Source organism: Agelaius tricolor, unplaced genomic scaffold (assembly GCF_023055355.1).
Source record: "Agelaius tricolor isolate 1412-34295 unplaced genomic scaffold, bAgeTri1.0.p SCAF_9, whole genome shotgun sequence".
Lineage (NCBI taxonomy): Eukaryota > Metazoa > Chordata > Aves > Passeriformes > Icteridae > Agelaius > Agelaius tricolor.
Genome location: NW_027269269.1, coordinates 18,728,507 through 18,745,770, shown reverse-complemented (window position 1 = coordinate 18,745,770; position 17,264 = coordinate 18,728,507). Strand labels below are relative to the sequence as shown.

Genomic DNA, 17,264 nt, shown 5'->3' with positions numbered 1-17,264 from the left:
CTGAGATTTAAAACTTGCTCCAGTTTCTAAAAAATTCAGGAGAAAGAACCTAACTATGGAACTTTGAGGTGCCATAGATATTTCTTTCGATTTTATTATGTCACTGCAAATCCACTGTCAAGCAATGCTGGCATCAAAAGTGAAACTAACTGTACATTGCAAACTGAAATCAAAATCCTTTTGCATTCCAAGGAAAGCTACATACAGTTGTAAATTACAGACATTCAGCAATAAAAGAACCCCTTCAGTTTTCCATCAGTGTTTAGCAACTTTATGACTTGCACCCTTAAAAACACCACCTTGAGGGCTACTTGAAGTAAAAATCATGTAGAGAAACCTAGTCACTGCAGCCATTTTCCCAAAAATGTAAAACACACCAGCAATAATGTGCACCACAGCCCAAGACCACAGCCCAAGCCAAATAAGTTGGTTTTATCAAAGGAAAAGATATCAAGACACCCACCAACTATCAGACAAAACATCAAGAATTATCCAAGTCTGTTTTTCACACCTCCACACTTTCTTTTGTAGAGATGAGAATTATCTCTACAATTACACCAGCTACACCAGGCACAAGCAAAGAACCCCAGTACTTCAGACATTACATTTTCAGAAGCTGCATCTGCTCCAATTTGGGGGGACTATTCTAAAGCAGGGAAAACAGCCTGTCCCTTGCCAAACAGGAAGGGTAATACAAAGAAAAGTTTAAACATTTGACGAGTATCAAATCAACCTCTTTTTAGAAAAGAGTCATGCAGTAAACACCACCATGTTGACAACCCCATCATGCAATGAAAAGTCATCAGAAATTATGGTGTTTGAGTTTTAAGAAAATGCATATTTTTAAAACACAGGCCACTATCTCACCCTTACAGTTTAATTTATTTTGCAGTTCACACAGCTTAATACTCTTACATATCCACTCACTTCGTGCCACACAGTAAGAGCATTGTTTCTTTGAAAACACCACTTTAAAATTACTGTTTTCATTAAAAATTCAAACTTTTCAATGCGTTGGTAGTTTTTATTAGTAATTTTTGCATCAGTTTAACAAAACAACATTTTTTCTAAACGGTTTCCCAAAAACGAGACAGTCCTTTATAAAACGTAAGAGGTACAGGAGTGGTGGGGAATTGAATCAAAACGTTAAGTTTTCCACAAAGCTAACTCTGTTTTAAGAATTTTGTAGATTTCAGCTCAATCTTTCATATTGACAGACAACAGGAGGAGGAAACATATTAATTATATTTCATTCTGTTTCAACAGTGGCTGCTGTGAATTCACAGACAGGACACCTGCACTTAGCAAAATACAACTTCCTTTATATGAGGAAACGCCTACACGCCGATTTAATCACATAACCCCCCCTTCCCCGCCCCAGGCAGGGTGGGCTCGGTGGGGAAGGAGGCGAGAGCGAGCACGTTTTGGGGGAAAAGCAGGGGCTGCCGGAGCAGAGCAGCCCCGAGCCGGGCTTCTCCAGCAGCAGGAAGTTTCCAAGGGGCCTTGCCGAGCATGCGCCGTGAGCTGCACGGGCTCCCTATGTGGCAAGAGTGCAGAGGCAACAACCAAACGAATAACAGAGACAAGAGATCAAGAGCAACAAGCTCCCTCCCCTCTGTATTCCTGCGGCCGCCTCCACACAGCCCTCCTTGCCCAGGCTGCTCTCTTGGCCCGGGCCCTCCCGCATCCATCGCGGGCAGCTGGGATTAGAGAGTCTGGCAGCCAAAGCTGCTATTGGAGAGGGAGGAGAGGAGAGCGAGAGCAGCTCGAAAGCAAACAGCGGAGTGCATAACCTGTGCCTCCACCTCGCACGTCTCAGGTGGCGGCGGGGGAGCGGCAGCGAGCACACAGCTTGTCCCCCCCCGCAACTGGAAGAGGGGATGGGGGAGGAGGAGGGGGGAGAAAAGAGGGATGGAGGTGGCACACAATGGCTGTCTGTGTTTGTGGGGAGGAGACGGCCCACAACAGCAGCCGTGGGGGGGCTCAGGGCTTCTCCGTGACCCCCATTCCTCATCCCAGATACACCGAGGTGAAGGGGGAGGGGGGTGACTGGGGATCGGGACATTCACATGTGTTTGTACATGTGTGTGCGTGCGTGCCCTCCTTGCTTCGGGGGAGAGGTAAAAACGGGCAGAGATACTGGGGGGAGGGGGGAGAGGCTGTGAAGCACCCCCCCAAGCTGTGGGGAAGGGAGGAGGTGGAAGAGAGACCGGCTACCAGCGCCAAGCTGAACGAAAATAGTTATTTCGTCTTATGCCTGTTTTCTGCACGGAGTCCCACCCGCACAGAGCTCGGGAACGAACCCAGGGAAACGGGGGGGGGGAGGGAGGGACGGAGGGGGGTCACAGGCGGCACTGAGAAGGAGGAGAGAGGAAGGGGAAGTCCCCCACCTCTTTCCCGAGTCCGCCGCGGGGGCAGGCAGCTCTCCCCCCAATATACACACACAAATAGCTGCTCCCCCCAAAAAAAACAGGGAGAGAGGGCTCCCCTCCCCCCGGGAATCCCAGGCCCCTCCTCTCCCTCGGCGCGCTCCACCCCCGGGGCCGGGAGGAGGCGGGGGGGGGACAGCCCCGGCCCCCCCTCCGCCCCCCGGGCCCCCCTCAGCCGGCCGCCCCGGAGCAGGCGGGCGGGAGAGCTATAGGAGTCGCTTACCCTGGTCTCCGGGCTCCTGCGGCGGTTGCAGGACGCGCTCCAGCTCGGGGAAGGGCAGCTCGGGCAGGTCCAGCAGGGCCCCGTAGCGCTCGAGGAAGGAGCAGACAACGGCGAAGTTGGGCCAGGAGCCCGGGCAGCGCGGGCCCGCCGGGGCAGGGGGCGGCGGGGATGGGGCCGGAGGAGCCGCCGCCGCCGCCGCCATCTTGGACCTGGGGATGGAGAAGGAGCTGGGGAGGGGGAGGGAGGAGGGGGCGCTGCCGGGCCGGGCCGCCACTATCCCACAATGCACCGGGGGGACGATGAAGGCAGGGGAGGGCAGGGGGCGGCGGCCAGAGCGGCGCGAGCCGGCTCCCCTCCGCCGCGCGCGGCGAGGGGGAATGAAAACAAGGCGGGGCAGGGGCGTGGGTAGATCCACGGACCGACCAATCGGAACGGGCGGAGGGCGGGGCCGGCAGGAAACGCTGTCCAATGAGAGCGTGGCAGCCTGAAGGCCCCGCCCCTTCCCCGCGGGGCCGGGCGGAGGCGGAGCCTGGCGGGGCCGTGGGGTCGCGCGCGCGGGGCGGTGAGTGCGGGTGCGTGACAGAGCCTCCGTGAGGGGAGCGGGCGGGAGCGCGCGGCCGGCGCTGGGGCTGTCCCGGTCCTGTCTCGGTCCCTGTGCCCTGTCACGCCAGGCCGTGCTTCGGGCGGTCCTGAACTGCGCCTTCCCTTCCCAACTCCCTCCCTCCACCCCTCCCGCGTTGCTTCTCAGCGGTCTCTGTCCTTGTCTCCTTGCTTCTCTCCGCTGTATTCACCAACTGCTGTTCCCCCTCATATCTTGCTACCAGCTCCCCGTGACCTCCCCGGTTAACTGCCGTCGCTGGGCTCCCGAGCGAAAAGGAATTGCCGAATTCCCAAAGTGTATTTTCCTCCTTCGTGAACTTGACACCTTCCCCCTCCCTACACAGTTGATCTAAACTTCTCCCGTCCTTTCTGTTTGCCTCCTTCCTGTCAGTTTTTAATCCTGACCTTCCTCTGCTGGAATGGGAAGTCGCCCTCCTCCTGACCCTGCTCCCAGACAGCGCTGGAGAGCCACGTTGTCTTCTGACACCTTACAGGAATTTGTTCTGCCCAAAACTTCACGCACACCGATTTACTCTTCCCCTTGTATCCTCTTCAGTCTCAGGTTGCCCACTGGATTTTACAAAACTTCCTTTCTTTCTGCAGCGTCTCAATAAAATGTTATCTGGTGCACTGCTCTCGTTCAACTTTTTGTTCCATTTGTTGCTGGTTACCGCCACAGAAGAAAGGTGCACTGGCAATCTTAAAGTCCACCAGCTCAGCCAACTGCAATTCAATCTCAGCTTGCTTCCGCTTCCTTCTCAGCTGCTTTTGTCTTCTGCCATCCTTATCCACCGCTTCATTTCACTCTTTCAGTATAGCCTCCTGGCATAAACGTGCATTTTGCCTCCTTTTAAGTTCTACTTCCTTTATTTCTGATGTTTTTAAACTCTCATAACTTTGCTTGTAGAGTCCTTAGCCATTTCTGCTCCTCATCTCTTTGTGTTTTGACTACTGCAGTTTGCAGAAATTGGAATTTTAGGTTGTACTTGCAAGTCATTTAATTCAAGGTCTCTTTTGATCTTAAGTGTTAATGTATATTTTGATACTTTACATTTCTCAAAGTGAATAATTAAAGAAATAATTTGGTTGAGAACTATTTTCCTGCTCCTCAGTGATTGGACCATGCTCTACATCCAAGGATGCCCAAAGTTTCTATCAATGAGTTCATTCTCACTCTAAGATATTCTTATTTATTCTAGTGGCCTGACTTTACTGATAATCTCTGGCAGTATTATGGGAAATGGTTTTAGAGGATAAATTTTTATTGGTGCCTTATAAGTTTTCTTGCTTTATTTCTGCTATTTACTTGTTTTTATGCTGTTTGGAAAAGATAGCATGGAATCCTTGCTCTCCCATTTGCAGTTGTGCCTGTTTGATTGCACAGTTCCAGCCTTGCGATACTGTTTGGACTGGGGAACATGATATTCCCAATCATCTTATTGTTCATTCACCTCTGTCTAACCTCCAGGTTTAATTCTACCATTTCATCTGAAAAGTAGCACAGGCAAAAATTATTTTTTTTCTTCAGAGCCAGGTTCTGGCTGCTTTATTCAGCCTTTACTCTTTCATTTCATTCTGTTGGGACTACTGCTGGTTATTTCTTCAGCTAGAATATCCCTTCAGGCAGACCTTTGGAAAAATAATCTTACAAATTTTTGCTTGAATCCATTGCATCATGGATGTGCGACGAGAGAATCTAGACTGAATTAATCCAAGCAAGTTTTAGTCCCCTGTTGGTGCTTGCCTTGCTTCCTGTTTGACAGGACACATGTGCCACTAACTTCACACAGGAGTGAGAAGGAAAAGAATTGCCCCACTGTCCTGTGTGAGAAGCACCTCTGGCAAACCCAGTCCTGTGCTGAATCCAAAGTAATGCACTTTTTCCTTCATGCAGTGTTTTAGGTGGGATGCTGAGATCTGCGTCTGGCAATCCAAGGAGAGCATGTCCTGTCTGGCAGTGCTGCATCTTTTGTAGCACGTGCAAGACAGGAAGGGAGGCTTCCAGGAGGATTGGAAGTGTGGTCATCCAAAGATTTATCTTTTGCAAGGGCAGTGCCTTTAATCTGTGCTGCCAGGGTTCATGTAATTAATTTAAACTATTCAATTCCTGGTGAATGTAAACAATTAAACAATAAAGGGTGAGAATCTGTGTATCTGGAAGGATCTGCCACAGAGATGTTCTGGATTAGGCAGAGGTGGACCTCTTTACTGGAGAAGCATCAAGTTTTCTTCAAAATGTGGATTTCAACCATGTGAATTGGAAGGGCAGAAAGGTGACTCTGCCCTGGATAGGTGTCAGTCGACTGCCACGCTAGTCCAAAGCATTTCCAGGGGATCATCACCCTATGATTCCTCTCTTTCCATCCACTGCCAGAATCACCACAGCAATCAGACTGCAGTACCTGAGGGACTGTGAGGAGGGGAAAGATTCTGTGATGAGCTGACAGGGAGTTTGTGAGGCAGAGTCCCTGCCCTGCGGGTGCCCAGCAGTGATTGTGGAAGCAGATCCCAACATCGCTGCAGCACTCACCAAAAAGCAGTTGGGATACAGGGGCACTGATAAGGCTCTGTCAAGTTCTAGGCAACAGACATCAAAGGAAGATGTGAACCAGTGGTTGGCTGCTAAAGGAGAAAGGGAGAAAATAAGCAGAGACTTAGAAAACATGACTGAATGGATGTTTATATAATCTAAATGAAATAAAAGAAAAATACTGTGTGAAATCCTCAAGAAAACAAACAAAAAAAAGCTGAAAAATACAAAGATTAAGCTGTTCTACTTTTCCCCAACAGAAAGGATTAGAAATAATGGATTTAAGTTGAAACAATGAAGATGGAGGTCAAACAATTAGACAAGTTCTTGTTTGGATGTATAATCCTGGGATACTTGGTCTCTGTCAGCAGTGTCTGGGGAAAGGCTCGACCCCTTTACATCCCTGAAAGTCTTGTTTTCTGTAGCAATGTGGCAGTGACACTCTTTGGTTCATGGCTTTACTGTTGGGTTTGGGTTTGTTTGGCATTTCCTCTTAACCTCATTTACCACTTTAATGTTAAAAGAAGAAAGTGGCCAATGAAATAGTGCAGATTTCTGATATTTTAGGAAATTATTATTTCCTCATTGTTCATTTTAGGGAGAAGATTAAAACCCAGATGTGAGAGGATATTCTGGGACCTGATCCCTGTTGATAGTTTTAAAAGTTGAACATCCAATACTTGAACAGATTTAGCACGTAAAATGATTTGCCCAAAATCCTGCACAAAATCCCCAAGAGGACTGGTAATTCAACAAATCTGCTGATCCTCAGTTCAAGTCTGTTGTCACAAAACCACGTGGATAAAGTCTGTAACAGCATTTCCTTCCTAGCTCCTTGGGGCGAGGACAGAATTTTCCATTTTTATTAACTGCTGCATATGTTGGCCTGATGTTAAGTATTAAATATCCTTTTTCCAGACTTCGTTTCCACTTTGTGATGTCTTCCCCTGAAATTGCTTCCCTTTCTTGGGGTCAGATGAAGGTGAAAGGCTGCTCTACAACATATAAGGACTGCAAAGTATGGCCAGGAGGAAGCCGGACATGGGATTGGCGAGAAACCGGGACTAATGTAAGTTTGCTGGTTAGTACCTTGCATTTAAAACAGGACTCTGAGAATGGTCCAGAGAACAGTGTTAAAGCTCCAGACAGAAATTCAGTGAGCTGCCTTTTTCTTTCATCTAACCATTAGATTTTCCTGGTAAGAACTGAGTGTATGTTTTGGAGGTGACTTTGTGGAGGGGTCAGAGGGCTGCATTCCCACTATGTCCTACACGCAACAGGATATAGCAATTGTTGCCCTGAGTTCTGATAGCCACCCTCACCTGACAACTCTCACACATCTTAGAGCTCTCAAACAATATTCCTCATCTGTTTAAGAGTGAAATTGTCATAACAGTAAAAACCTCTCTTCAGACTGTATAAACAGAACTTTTCTTGAGTGACATAGAAAAGAAATTATGAAAAGTTAAAAAAATATAGACAGTAACTGACCTTGCATGTTTGGAAGACAACGTTGCATGTGGTTTAGTTTATATCCTTTTCCTTGGGGTCCATTGCACATATTTCAGAAGAGAAATATGCAGATACAGTGTCTCATGCACCATTTTCTCTGTGAAAAGCTCATGGTCTGGCTAATCACACAGTGACTTCTCTTGGTAGCCATATACTAAGTGCTTGCCCTTAAAGTTTATCTGTAAATGCAATCAGAATTGGATGGAACAACATGGAGCAGTATTGATGTTTCTGATTTAGAAGCAGTACAGCAAATATTGCTATAGGAAACTTGATGTTGATAATTTTCCCCATATTATGACTTGCACTGGGATAGATGATTGGCTAGGAAAAAAGAAGTTCCACACTTCCAAAGCAAAAGTTAAAGCACAAAATAACAGTGTAGTGACCAGGCCCAGCACCTGCAGCCGTATCAATGCAGAGGATGCAGCTCTCTTGGATTCATTTTGACACAACTGAAACACAAAGCATTTGAGTTTGCAACTTCATCTGTAATCTTTGGGAGAATAGAACTTTTTTAACCTGTCATAGTTCAGTTTATGCAGGATATATAACACCAAGAAAAAAGTGCTGCTGTCATGCAAAGATACCTGCACCTTGCAGAGAAAAGTTTTCACTGGCTGTTCAAAGGGCTGGGTTTTGTGGTGAGAGTTGCTGTCTGCTTGTTTGACAATATCATTTTTGTGCTTTATATGCACATGGCTGGAGAAGCAGAACAGGTAACAATAGCCAAAAAGTTCCCAACCAGTTCTCATCCCAATCACATTTTTATATTTATTCCAACCACTGGAAAACTTTGGTTTCAAATTATAGGCACTTACTAACATTTAAAAGGCTGTGCTTTCTTCTGAAAATTTCTAACAAGGAATATCTTCTTGTCACAAGTAAAAAGTTTAAATCCATAAGTTTTTAGAGGACCTGAAAAACAAGTCAATGTTAAATTAAAATTGGAGGAGAAAAAGAATAGTTGAGTTCTCTGGAGAAGCAGGTTTTCTGGCATCCTTTTTATTTAATCAGGAAGTAAAAAGTACATATCTAAAGTAAGATCTTATGTAAATCACTTGTAAAGCTCCTGCTTTAGGTCAGTTCTATCCTTGTAGCTGAGGAGTGAGGTGATTTTCTTTTAAAAGAAATAGCAAAAAACAAATATTAAGAATAGAACTAAGCTTTTTCTAGACTGCATCTCCAATGTTGAGAAGAACTGTCAAAAATTTAATTTTGTCAGCACTGGAAACAGTAAGATCCATCAGCTGCATTTTCTGCCCAGTTTTTTAAAGATGGAGTTGTTTGCCTACTTTCCTTAAGCATGTTTTTCCTGGAGGTAGCTGGAACTGAAGTGTGGCAAACAAGCAGTGCCGGTCATGTCCTACACTCTAGCTGGAAATAAATTGCTTCCTTTCCTCCTCTGCTGTCACACTGCTGTCTAGTGAAGCATTTTTTCATCAGGAAAATTGTATGACTGGCCCTGCAAGGTTCTGTAACTGAGCACTAAGTTATTGTGGCCTTAACCCTTGGGGATGAATGGCACCCTCTCTCCCTAGCTGGCTGCATTTCAGTGCCACCTGCTAATGGCAGAAGAAAAGACATAGGTATTGCTGAAATGAAGGCCAGAGAACAGAGCAGGCAAGAAAATCTGCTGTCAAATCAACAATGATACAGTTATTTCATCATGTTACATGTTTCCTGTAGCAACAGTAGTTTCTTACTAGCATCAAAGTGTCCTGTGTAACCAAAGAAAATCCTTTTGTTCCGTGTCTTTAATGTCTCAGGAGTGCTTCTCACGTGACAGCAAACCTTCTCCAGAATTCTAATTATTGTAATTGCAGTACAACACACCGATTCTTCTTGTCTAAGTTTTGAGTCTACTTTAAAAACCCCAAAGGAAAAGCATTGCCTATTCTGTCATAACCAAGTACTTAGAGTGATTTGGTCTGAGAAAGCTCTGCCTATTCAAGTGAGTTCTGCATTCCAGGTGTGGGTAGGGAATGCAAATGGACTAAGGGTGAGCACAGCCTTTGGTCCTGCCAGCCCAAAGGGCCAGACATGTCCTGGAGTGTGTCAAGCACAGCACAGCTGAGGGAGGTTCTTGTCCCACTCTGCTCTGCACTGGAGCAGCCCCACCTCGAGTTCTGTGTGCAGTTTTGGGCACCTCCTCAGCATAAGGAGGACATCAGACTGCTAGACTGTGTTCCAAGGAGGGTGATGAAGATGCTGAAAGGCCTTGAGGGCAAGGCTTATGAGGAGCAGCTGAGGGCATTTGGCTTGTTCATCTTGGAGGAGGCTGAGGGGTGGCCTCATCACAGTCTACACTTTCCAGAGGCAGGGCAGTGCAGGCAAGGTGCTGGTCTCTCTGGTGACCAGCAGTAGGACCCATGGAAATGGAGTCAAGCTGCAAGGGGACATTCACATGGGGTGTTAGGAGAAGGCTTTCCACCCAGAGGATGCTCGGGCTCTGGAACAGGCTCTCCAGGGAAGTAGTCACAGAGCATGCTTGTCAGAGTTCCAGAAGCATCTGGATGGTGCTCCTAAGTCGTGGTTTAGCTTAAGATAGTCCTGTGAATGATTCTTATGGATCCCTTCCAACTTGAGGTCTTCTATGGTTCTGTGAACTTGGAGAACCATAAAGGTGAATCATCTCTTTACTGAAATTTCAGACATCAGCCATGCTAAAGACTTCCTTGTGGGATAAGTTTATTTTATGCATTGGAAGTGGCACTGTAACATGGAGGGCTTTTTTCAATTGCAACTTTAGGAGCCCATGTGTTTGTTTCAGCTGGGAAAGTCTTACTTGCCCCATTCTCCATGAGTCCACCATGGCATTATCTACTTCAAGTGAGAAACTCAGACCTCTCAAAAACTTCTGAACTTCAGAATTCTACTTAAAAAAAAGGGGAGGTTACTATTTAAAGCATAATTAATATTTATATTATTTATAATAATATTATTATAATAAATATTCTTGCATATTATTATATAAAGTATTAATTATAATATTTTATATAATTATATATAATTCTAATATAATATTATTACATAAAATAATGAATAGTAATATTATTTATTATAGTAATATTTAAATATTTATTTAAAACATAAATAATATTTATGTTTTAAAAATACACACCAAAGAGGGGCTAAATTATAGCCACAGGATGTCCAGTATCTTACTCTTACATGGAGACAGATAAAAACTGAATCCAGGAGGAGAATTAGGGTAACATAATAATGTTTTATATTAACATTATAGGTGTGTTTATGCATTCATATGTTTAAAGCATAATAGCAGCAAGTGGGTGTACTTTTTAAAACATCTGTTAATGTGCTGTGTAAGTTCCTTCTTTCTCTGAGGCGTTTGGATTCAAATATTCTTTTCTCAAAATAAAGAATATTGCAGAAATCCAAGCTGTTAACTGAAATGAAGCTACCCAATGAATTTCAGTCCTCTTTGGTGAGATTTGCAAAGTAAACAAGAAAATTATTTAATAATTTTAATTATCTGAGGAGTTCTTTGTATTTAAAGTGAGTAAACTTTGGCTTGCAGTCATCTTTCTTTCAAGTAGATTTTGTTGTTTTGAAATCAAGCAGCAGTATTGTTGCAATTTATTGATTTCACCTTAACTGTTAATATTTATAAAATATTATTTATTTTATTTAATTTATTTTAATTTATAAAATATTTATTTATATGCCAGAAGTTAAGGCATAAATGTTTAAGAAATTTGTAATGCATCTTTTTGGTTTTGACTGTTTAATAAGGAATTATAATCTTGCCATCAATCAATTAATTATCATCCTTCATCTGCATATTAAGTACCTTTTTCAGGTTCTAACGTTATCTACTGTGTATACGTACAGAAGAGGGTTGTGTTACATTCTGGTTCTGCTAATTTACCCTGCTGCTCTGTGTTCAGGGCACACAGACACAGCTTTCCTGCCTGATGCTGTCAGTACACAGACTATTATTTTCCTTCCCTGACACTTAGCATTCTCCAGGAGTGCAGCCAGCTGACCTTGAAGAAGTCGTCAAGAAGGGTGTTAAAACTGTGGTGATTGGTCGTGGCATGAGTGAGGCTTTGCAGGTAGGTTTTTGTTCTGTGACAAGCATAAAGGGAACTGTTTGTTTTCCCTCTCCCTCTGATTAGGAGGAAAAAAATAAAATCGATGATGCTTCACTGAGAGGGGAAAAAATTGAGGATCAGTGTGAATGAGCTCCTGTCAGGGCTCCCTCAGGTACTGAAAGAAACATCATTTGAGCTCCTCTGTATTAGTGTCCATGCCAAGCAGTAAGCAGGTTTATGTTCTGCTACAGGAGCAAATGAAACAAGAAGAATTTTTCAGAATGTCATTAGTCCCCTCCTCTTGCAATAGGTTATAACTGGCTCTCTAGCTTGCTGTAAATACTTTGGTAATTAGGCATTCTTGTCACCATTGTTGCCAGGGTGTCATTTCAGCAGATAAACTAGCTACAGAAAGCTCAGATCAGAAGTGCTGAGCTTTACTCGATGAGAAGCGAGTCTTTAGCTTTCTGGTGGGATGAATAACACCTTCTTTAGTTTAAATTCCTTTAGCTCCAATTCTATTTATTTTTGTAAGAGAGGACCGCATTTTAAAGTGTGCTAAGGAGGTAGGGGAGCTATGTGTATAAAAGTAGCTTTATTGAAGAGAAAAAAAATTAAATCAGACCTATCTGAGCATTGTCATTTTGGCTACTGGCAGTTACTTAAGTCATGTTTAACAAATGGTATCAGTGTCTGGTTTTCTACAAGTCTTACAGTTTAAGGGGAAAATAATCTGATTCTTGCTTTTGTGATTTCTTTTCTCTTCCGAGGTTCCAGCATCCACTGTGGACTATCTGAAGAAGAACGGGATTGAGGTGCTGGTGCTGCAAACGGAGAAGGCTGTGGCGGAGTACAATGCCCTGGCTGCTCAGGGTGTCAGAGTGGGCGGGGTCTTCCATTCCACCTGCTGAATCGCAGCTCATTCCGCCTGCCCGGCCCGCGGCCAAATCACGGACACTCCTCCGCTGGATCAAATTGCACTCAGCGGAGTGTGAACTTGCGTGCCAAGGCATTTGTGCACTGACCATCGAAAATGCAAAGACAGTTTATTAGTTCAGGATTTAAACAAATCGAGGGCTCACAAAAGGCGGGGCTGTTAATGTAATTAAATCGTTTAACTACAGAATAATTTCCATGTATTGTTGAGATTGACCTAATTTTCCTCTGAAGGCCGTCCATAGTCTTGTTACTTAACATATCACCTGTTCACTAAATCAGGAAATTATATTTTGAATACTTTTATTACATTACTGGCTACTGGAATGCAGCCATAAAATAGCTGATGAGCACAATCAAATGGTAGATATGAATTTGGTGGTAAAGAAGCACTTTACCACCACTGGATAAATAAGTAAAAATAAAATAAATTTAAAAGCAAGCCCATAACATAGAACTTTACCTCCTGCAGGTGATCTCAGTCAGGGTATTTGCCAATTTATGAGCGTCACATAATAGAGCACTTTTAAATTTTTCATTGAGCCTGAAAAAGGGGAAAAAATGTCAGCAGGGTATAAGCATAACACCTGGGCCTTAAAGAATTTTCTTATTAACTGCCAGTTTTGAGGATTGAGCTGTCTAATACATATCTATTCAGAAGTTCTTACACGCTTAAAATAATCAGAAACATGAATTACAAAGCTAGAGTTTGCAGCATAAAACATTGATATGTAGGAAATCAGTCTGAATTGCTGCTAGCAAGGTACTGCTGGCAAGCTGGGGATGCATGTGAGACTTGTTACTGGTCATCATTATCTGATGATTTAAATGTTGTGCCAACAAACATTATTACACTGAAGATTCAAACAGTTCTCTTGGTTGCTGTTCCTGGTGGGCTTCTATCAATATTGCCAGTCACAAGTTCTACCTACTGTAGATTTTTTTTCCCACCAGGCTCACCATTTCTTGTTCTGTGCATATTAATTCTGTGTGTATTAATGAAAGTACCAAGACAAAGCTGTAAAAGCCCTGAGGCACTTGGAGCTACCCAAGCAGTAGTAGAGAGGCTTAGATTGATAGGAGAGCACAGTAACTTTCCCAAGACACACAAAATTCTATGTTCTTTTTCTGCTATTTGCTCTAGTAATCATTTAGAACCTTTTATCTGATAAAATACAAAGTGATGTAAAAGCAAAGGGAAAGTGAAAGTTTTATCTTGCAGTCTCCTAATGACAGCAATGTTTTCTGTTAGTGTAGCTACATTTGAGGCAAAATCTTACATAACCCAGCAGGAACTGCCTTTCCAGCTGCATCTGTGTTGTCTGACACAGCAGCTGGTATAATGCTCATTGTAGCTGCTGTGACATTTTTCTGCACAACTTGCCTGGTGTGAAGGAGAAGGTGAACTACTGACCCAGAAGACTGTGGTCACCCTGAGGGAATGCCAGCAGAACAGAGTTCCTACCAGCCCACAGAGTGTGGAGACTTTTTGCACTAAATGTTATCTGATAGTGAAGGTGGTTTGACTCTCTTGATCATGGTCATGTATTTGTTTTATTTTAGGAGCTTCTGGGCCTTAAGGCAGCCTCAAATGGGAAGAGGCTTTGTAATGCTTTGGCTGAGAAAACACTGCAGTACTTAAAAAAATGGAACCATGCGCATTACACCGTTAGAAGTTGAGCAAACACCTTATCTTTCTCTTCCAGGTCTGTTTTTTACTTTTTTTTTTTTGTAACATATTTTCATGTTAACGTGGCACATTATTGGTGATGCCACATTCACCAAAGCTGCCGAGCTGAGGTCCTGCATTTGAGACAAATACTGTGAGCTCTTCACCCTGCTGCTGCCACATGATCTGTTCTGTCCTCCCAAAAGGCGCAGGGAGCAGAGCCCATTTTGCATTGCCAGCTGACTGAGGTGTACCCTACCCAGCTTTGTGCTGCAGCCTGTTAATTCTTCATTTGGCAACTGGTAGGATGCAGAAGATTCCACTTCCAAAACAGGGAGCTGCAGTGTGCAAAGAAATGGATTTATTTTTTTAAAGGTAAACTGCTAAGTTTCCCCACCACCAGTACAAAATTTTGGTGTCAACAAGGAGATAATTTGTTGCAAGTTTTTCCATCCATGTCTTCTCTTGCTGCTCTCGTCACAGCTTCCTGAGTCAGCACTGTCAGTTCCCACAATAGCATCTGTTCCACTTGGGCTGCTCCAGTCACTGAAAGCCCGATTTCCTTCTTGGTGCCTGAAATTGCTTTGCTAGATGGTAGAAGCAGCTGGGATTGATTCATCAAAAAATTCCAGCAGAGCTCAAACTGGTATCTTTGTTAAATTGCTGCTTTCAGCAAAAGCCATAAATAATTTGTTAAAATTATGGGCTCATAGCCCAAATCATGGGAATGCACTTTTGTAGGGCAGGATTTCTCACATACACCACTGCTCTGCCTCCCACCAGGAAAATGATCTCCCAGTAGGCAGTGAACTCCCACCCTGCCGCTGAAATTAAAGCCGAGCTGCGGCTGGGCTGGGAGCCAGGAAGATTCCACCCCAGCTGCTCTGCCGCCGAGTGGGTCAGTCCCCAGCCTTTATCTTTGTGAAGCAGCATGTGTGAGCTGGCAGCCCGCAGGAACAGGCCATAAAAGGCTCACAGACACCAAATGCAACACGACCAGCATTTTTAAGGGACATTGGGCAGTATTTGTGCAAAGCCTGGCATCCGCAAGCCTTAAAACTTTATATTTTGAGGTCCCACTGATGCTGCATTAGCAAGCTGTGAAGTAAAAAGACAGCCTTTTCTGCATTCCCACTGCCTGTTACTAAGAATAAAATGGAAGATGCCAGTGAAATAAGATTAAAAAAGTGATTCTAACTTAGACAAGACAGGATTCCAGAGGAAATCATCTCTATGAGCTTGATCCCAAGATGATGACCAGTACAGCATGGTGGAGAGTGCAAGTCTGATGAGGAGAAGCCTGAGGGAGCTGGGGGTGTTTAACCTGAAGAAAAGGAGGCTCAGGAGGGACCTTATTGCTCTCTACAGCTGCCTGAGAGGAGATTGTTGTCAGTGGGGTGTCAGTAACAAGTGACAGGAGAAGAAGAAACAGCCTTAAGTTGCACCAGAGGAGATTTAAATTGGGTATTAGGGAAAAATATCTTTCCCAAAAGTGTTGCCAGGCTTTGGAACAGGCTACCCAGGCAAGTGGTGGAGTCATCATTCCTGGCAGTGTTCAAAAGGTGTGTGGATGTGGCACCTGGGGCCACGGCCTAGTGTGGGTATGGTAGTGCTAGGTTTATGGTTGGACTCCATGGTGTTAGAGGTTTTTTCCAACCTAAATGATTCAGTGATGTCATGCAGTCCTGATTTAAATGCATATCCTGTTCATTCATCTTCCCAGGAACTCGCTTTGAACTTTTTGCAGTGAATGTCCCTGCCCATTTACTTTTTTTTGGTCCTTTCTAAAATAAGATAGGTGAAAGCTACGCCAGGTCTGAGTTAATGTCTCATAAGCTTCAAATTTGCTCCCAATACACTTATGCATTGTTTTTTGAGATCTTGACTCAGTAATTGAATTATTTACTTCCAAATTTGTGTAATGAATTTCACTGGACTTCAGCAATCTGGATATGAATCTCCCACTGAAAACATTCAAAGCTGGGTTTCCCACAGATGCTTTATTTAAATTAAATCCAGAAATTTAATGGTAAATAGGACAACACATTTTCAAACCACTAGCCTACCTCTCTTTCACATGAGGTCAGCATTCTCCTTGCTCTGCCAAATTCTTTTCCCTCTTGCTTCCATCTAACTAGCAGGTACAACACAGAGGTGAGGGGTGTTTGAACATCGTTGATTCTTAGCAAATTATTTGCCCTTCCTCTGTAGATTGCTTAATCTCCCTGTGGCTGCAGCTGTACTGGCACACTGTTCCTAGACTTGGAACCACCTGAGAGAACAGAAACTCCCCATACTTGGGTGACTGTCATCTGAAGTCCTTTGTTCCCCCTTCAACAGAGAAGAAAGATGCAAATCATCTTTGTGCATGACTAGAGCCCTTTGTTTTTCTTTTCATTCTGAGATCAATCATCTTATAGGCTATTGCAGTGCAGAAGCCCAACAATTATCCAGAATTAAAGGACAACGGGTGAATGGCATGAGTGCCTCTGAGATAACACAGAGCATGAACTCTGGTATTTTTGAGAGCAGAAAAACCTTAATGTCTCAAACCTGGGGATGGGAACAAAAAGTCAACATCTTGATTTCAGCAACTACAATAACCCTTGCTTTTAATGCAAATTTCATTTCCAATTGCCCATATGTTGCACCATGGTGTGAAATGGGCAGTCCCATACACAGGCTGGGTGGAGAATGGATTTAAAGCAGCTCTAAGGGGCAGCACCTTGGGGGTATTGGTGGGTGAGCAGCTCAGCATGACTCAACAACGTGCCCTGGCAGCTCAAAGGACTCATATGCCTTTCTGGGCTGCATGTGGGCAGCAGGCCAAGGGAGGGCATTCTCCCCTTCTGCTCCACCCTGGTGTACTGCATCTACCCCACCTGTAGTGCTGCATCCAGCTCTGGGGCCCCAACATGAGGATGTTGACATGTGGAGTAAGTCCAGAGGAGACCATGAAAATGCTGAAAGGGCCTCTGCTGTGGGAACAGGCTGAGAGAGTTGGGGTTGTTCAGCCTGGAGAAGAGACGGCTCTGGGGAAACCTGAGACTCCTTCCAGTACCTGAAGGGGCTACAAAAGAGCTGGAGAGGGACTTTTGACAAGGGCATGAAGTAATAGGACGAGGCAGGGGGGCTTTAACCCGAAAGAGGGAAGGCTTAGATTGGATGATGAATTAGTCATCTGCTTGCACAGGTGAAACTGAAGGAGGAAAGAAAAAGCTGTGATTTCTTCCATGATCCAAATCAGAAATCAGAGAAAAACCTACAGAGGAGAAGCCAACTGCAGAATGCTCTCATTAGCAGACTG

The 17,264-nt window shown here is 44.2% G+C and overlaps 2 protein-coding genes across 6 annotated transcripts in view; one reads left to right on the top strand and one right to left on the bottom strand.

Moving 5' to 3' along the window:
• The window catches only part of RSF1 (remodeling and spacing factor 1), a 66,990-nt gene extending 63,966 nt beyond the window's left edge, over positions 1–3,024 (bottom strand). The window contains exon 1 of one of the 3 annotated variants that reach the window (XM_071432938.1): positions 2,653–3,024. In XM_071432938.1, coding sequence (XP_071289039.1) covers positions 2,653–2,854 — 202 coding nt within the window. In that variant the 5' untranslated portion in view covers positions 2,855–3,024. The remainder of the gene's footprint in view (positions 1–2,652) is intronic. The other 2 variants (XM_071432936.1, XM_071432937.1) reach the window with 2 other exon arrangements.
• Positions 3,025–3,124: 100 nt separating this feature from the next.
• On the top strand, positions 3,125–12,481 carry AAMDC (adipogenesis associated Mth938 domain containing). Of its 3 annotated transcripts, none has more exons than XM_071432957.1 (4): positions 3,125–3,224; positions 6,701–6,851; positions 11,278–11,373; positions 12,130–12,481. In XM_071432957.1, the coding sequence occupies exons 2-4, from the start codon at positions 6,720–6,722 to the stop codon at positions 12,148–12,150; spliced, it is 249 nt and encodes an 82-aa protein (XP_071289058.1). In that variant the 5' UTR covers positions 3,125–3,224; positions 6,701–6,719; the 3' UTR covers positions 12,151–12,481. The 3 variants fall into 3 exon arrangements, with proteins under 3 accessions (XP_071289058.1, XP_071289057.1, XP_071289059.1); XM_071432956.1 differs by having other exon boundaries at positions 3,126–3,224; positions 12,123–12,481; XM_071432958.1 differs by having other exon boundaries at positions 3,128–3,214; positions 12,123–12,481.
• The last annotated feature ends 4,783 nt before the right edge of the window (positions 12,482–17,264 follow it).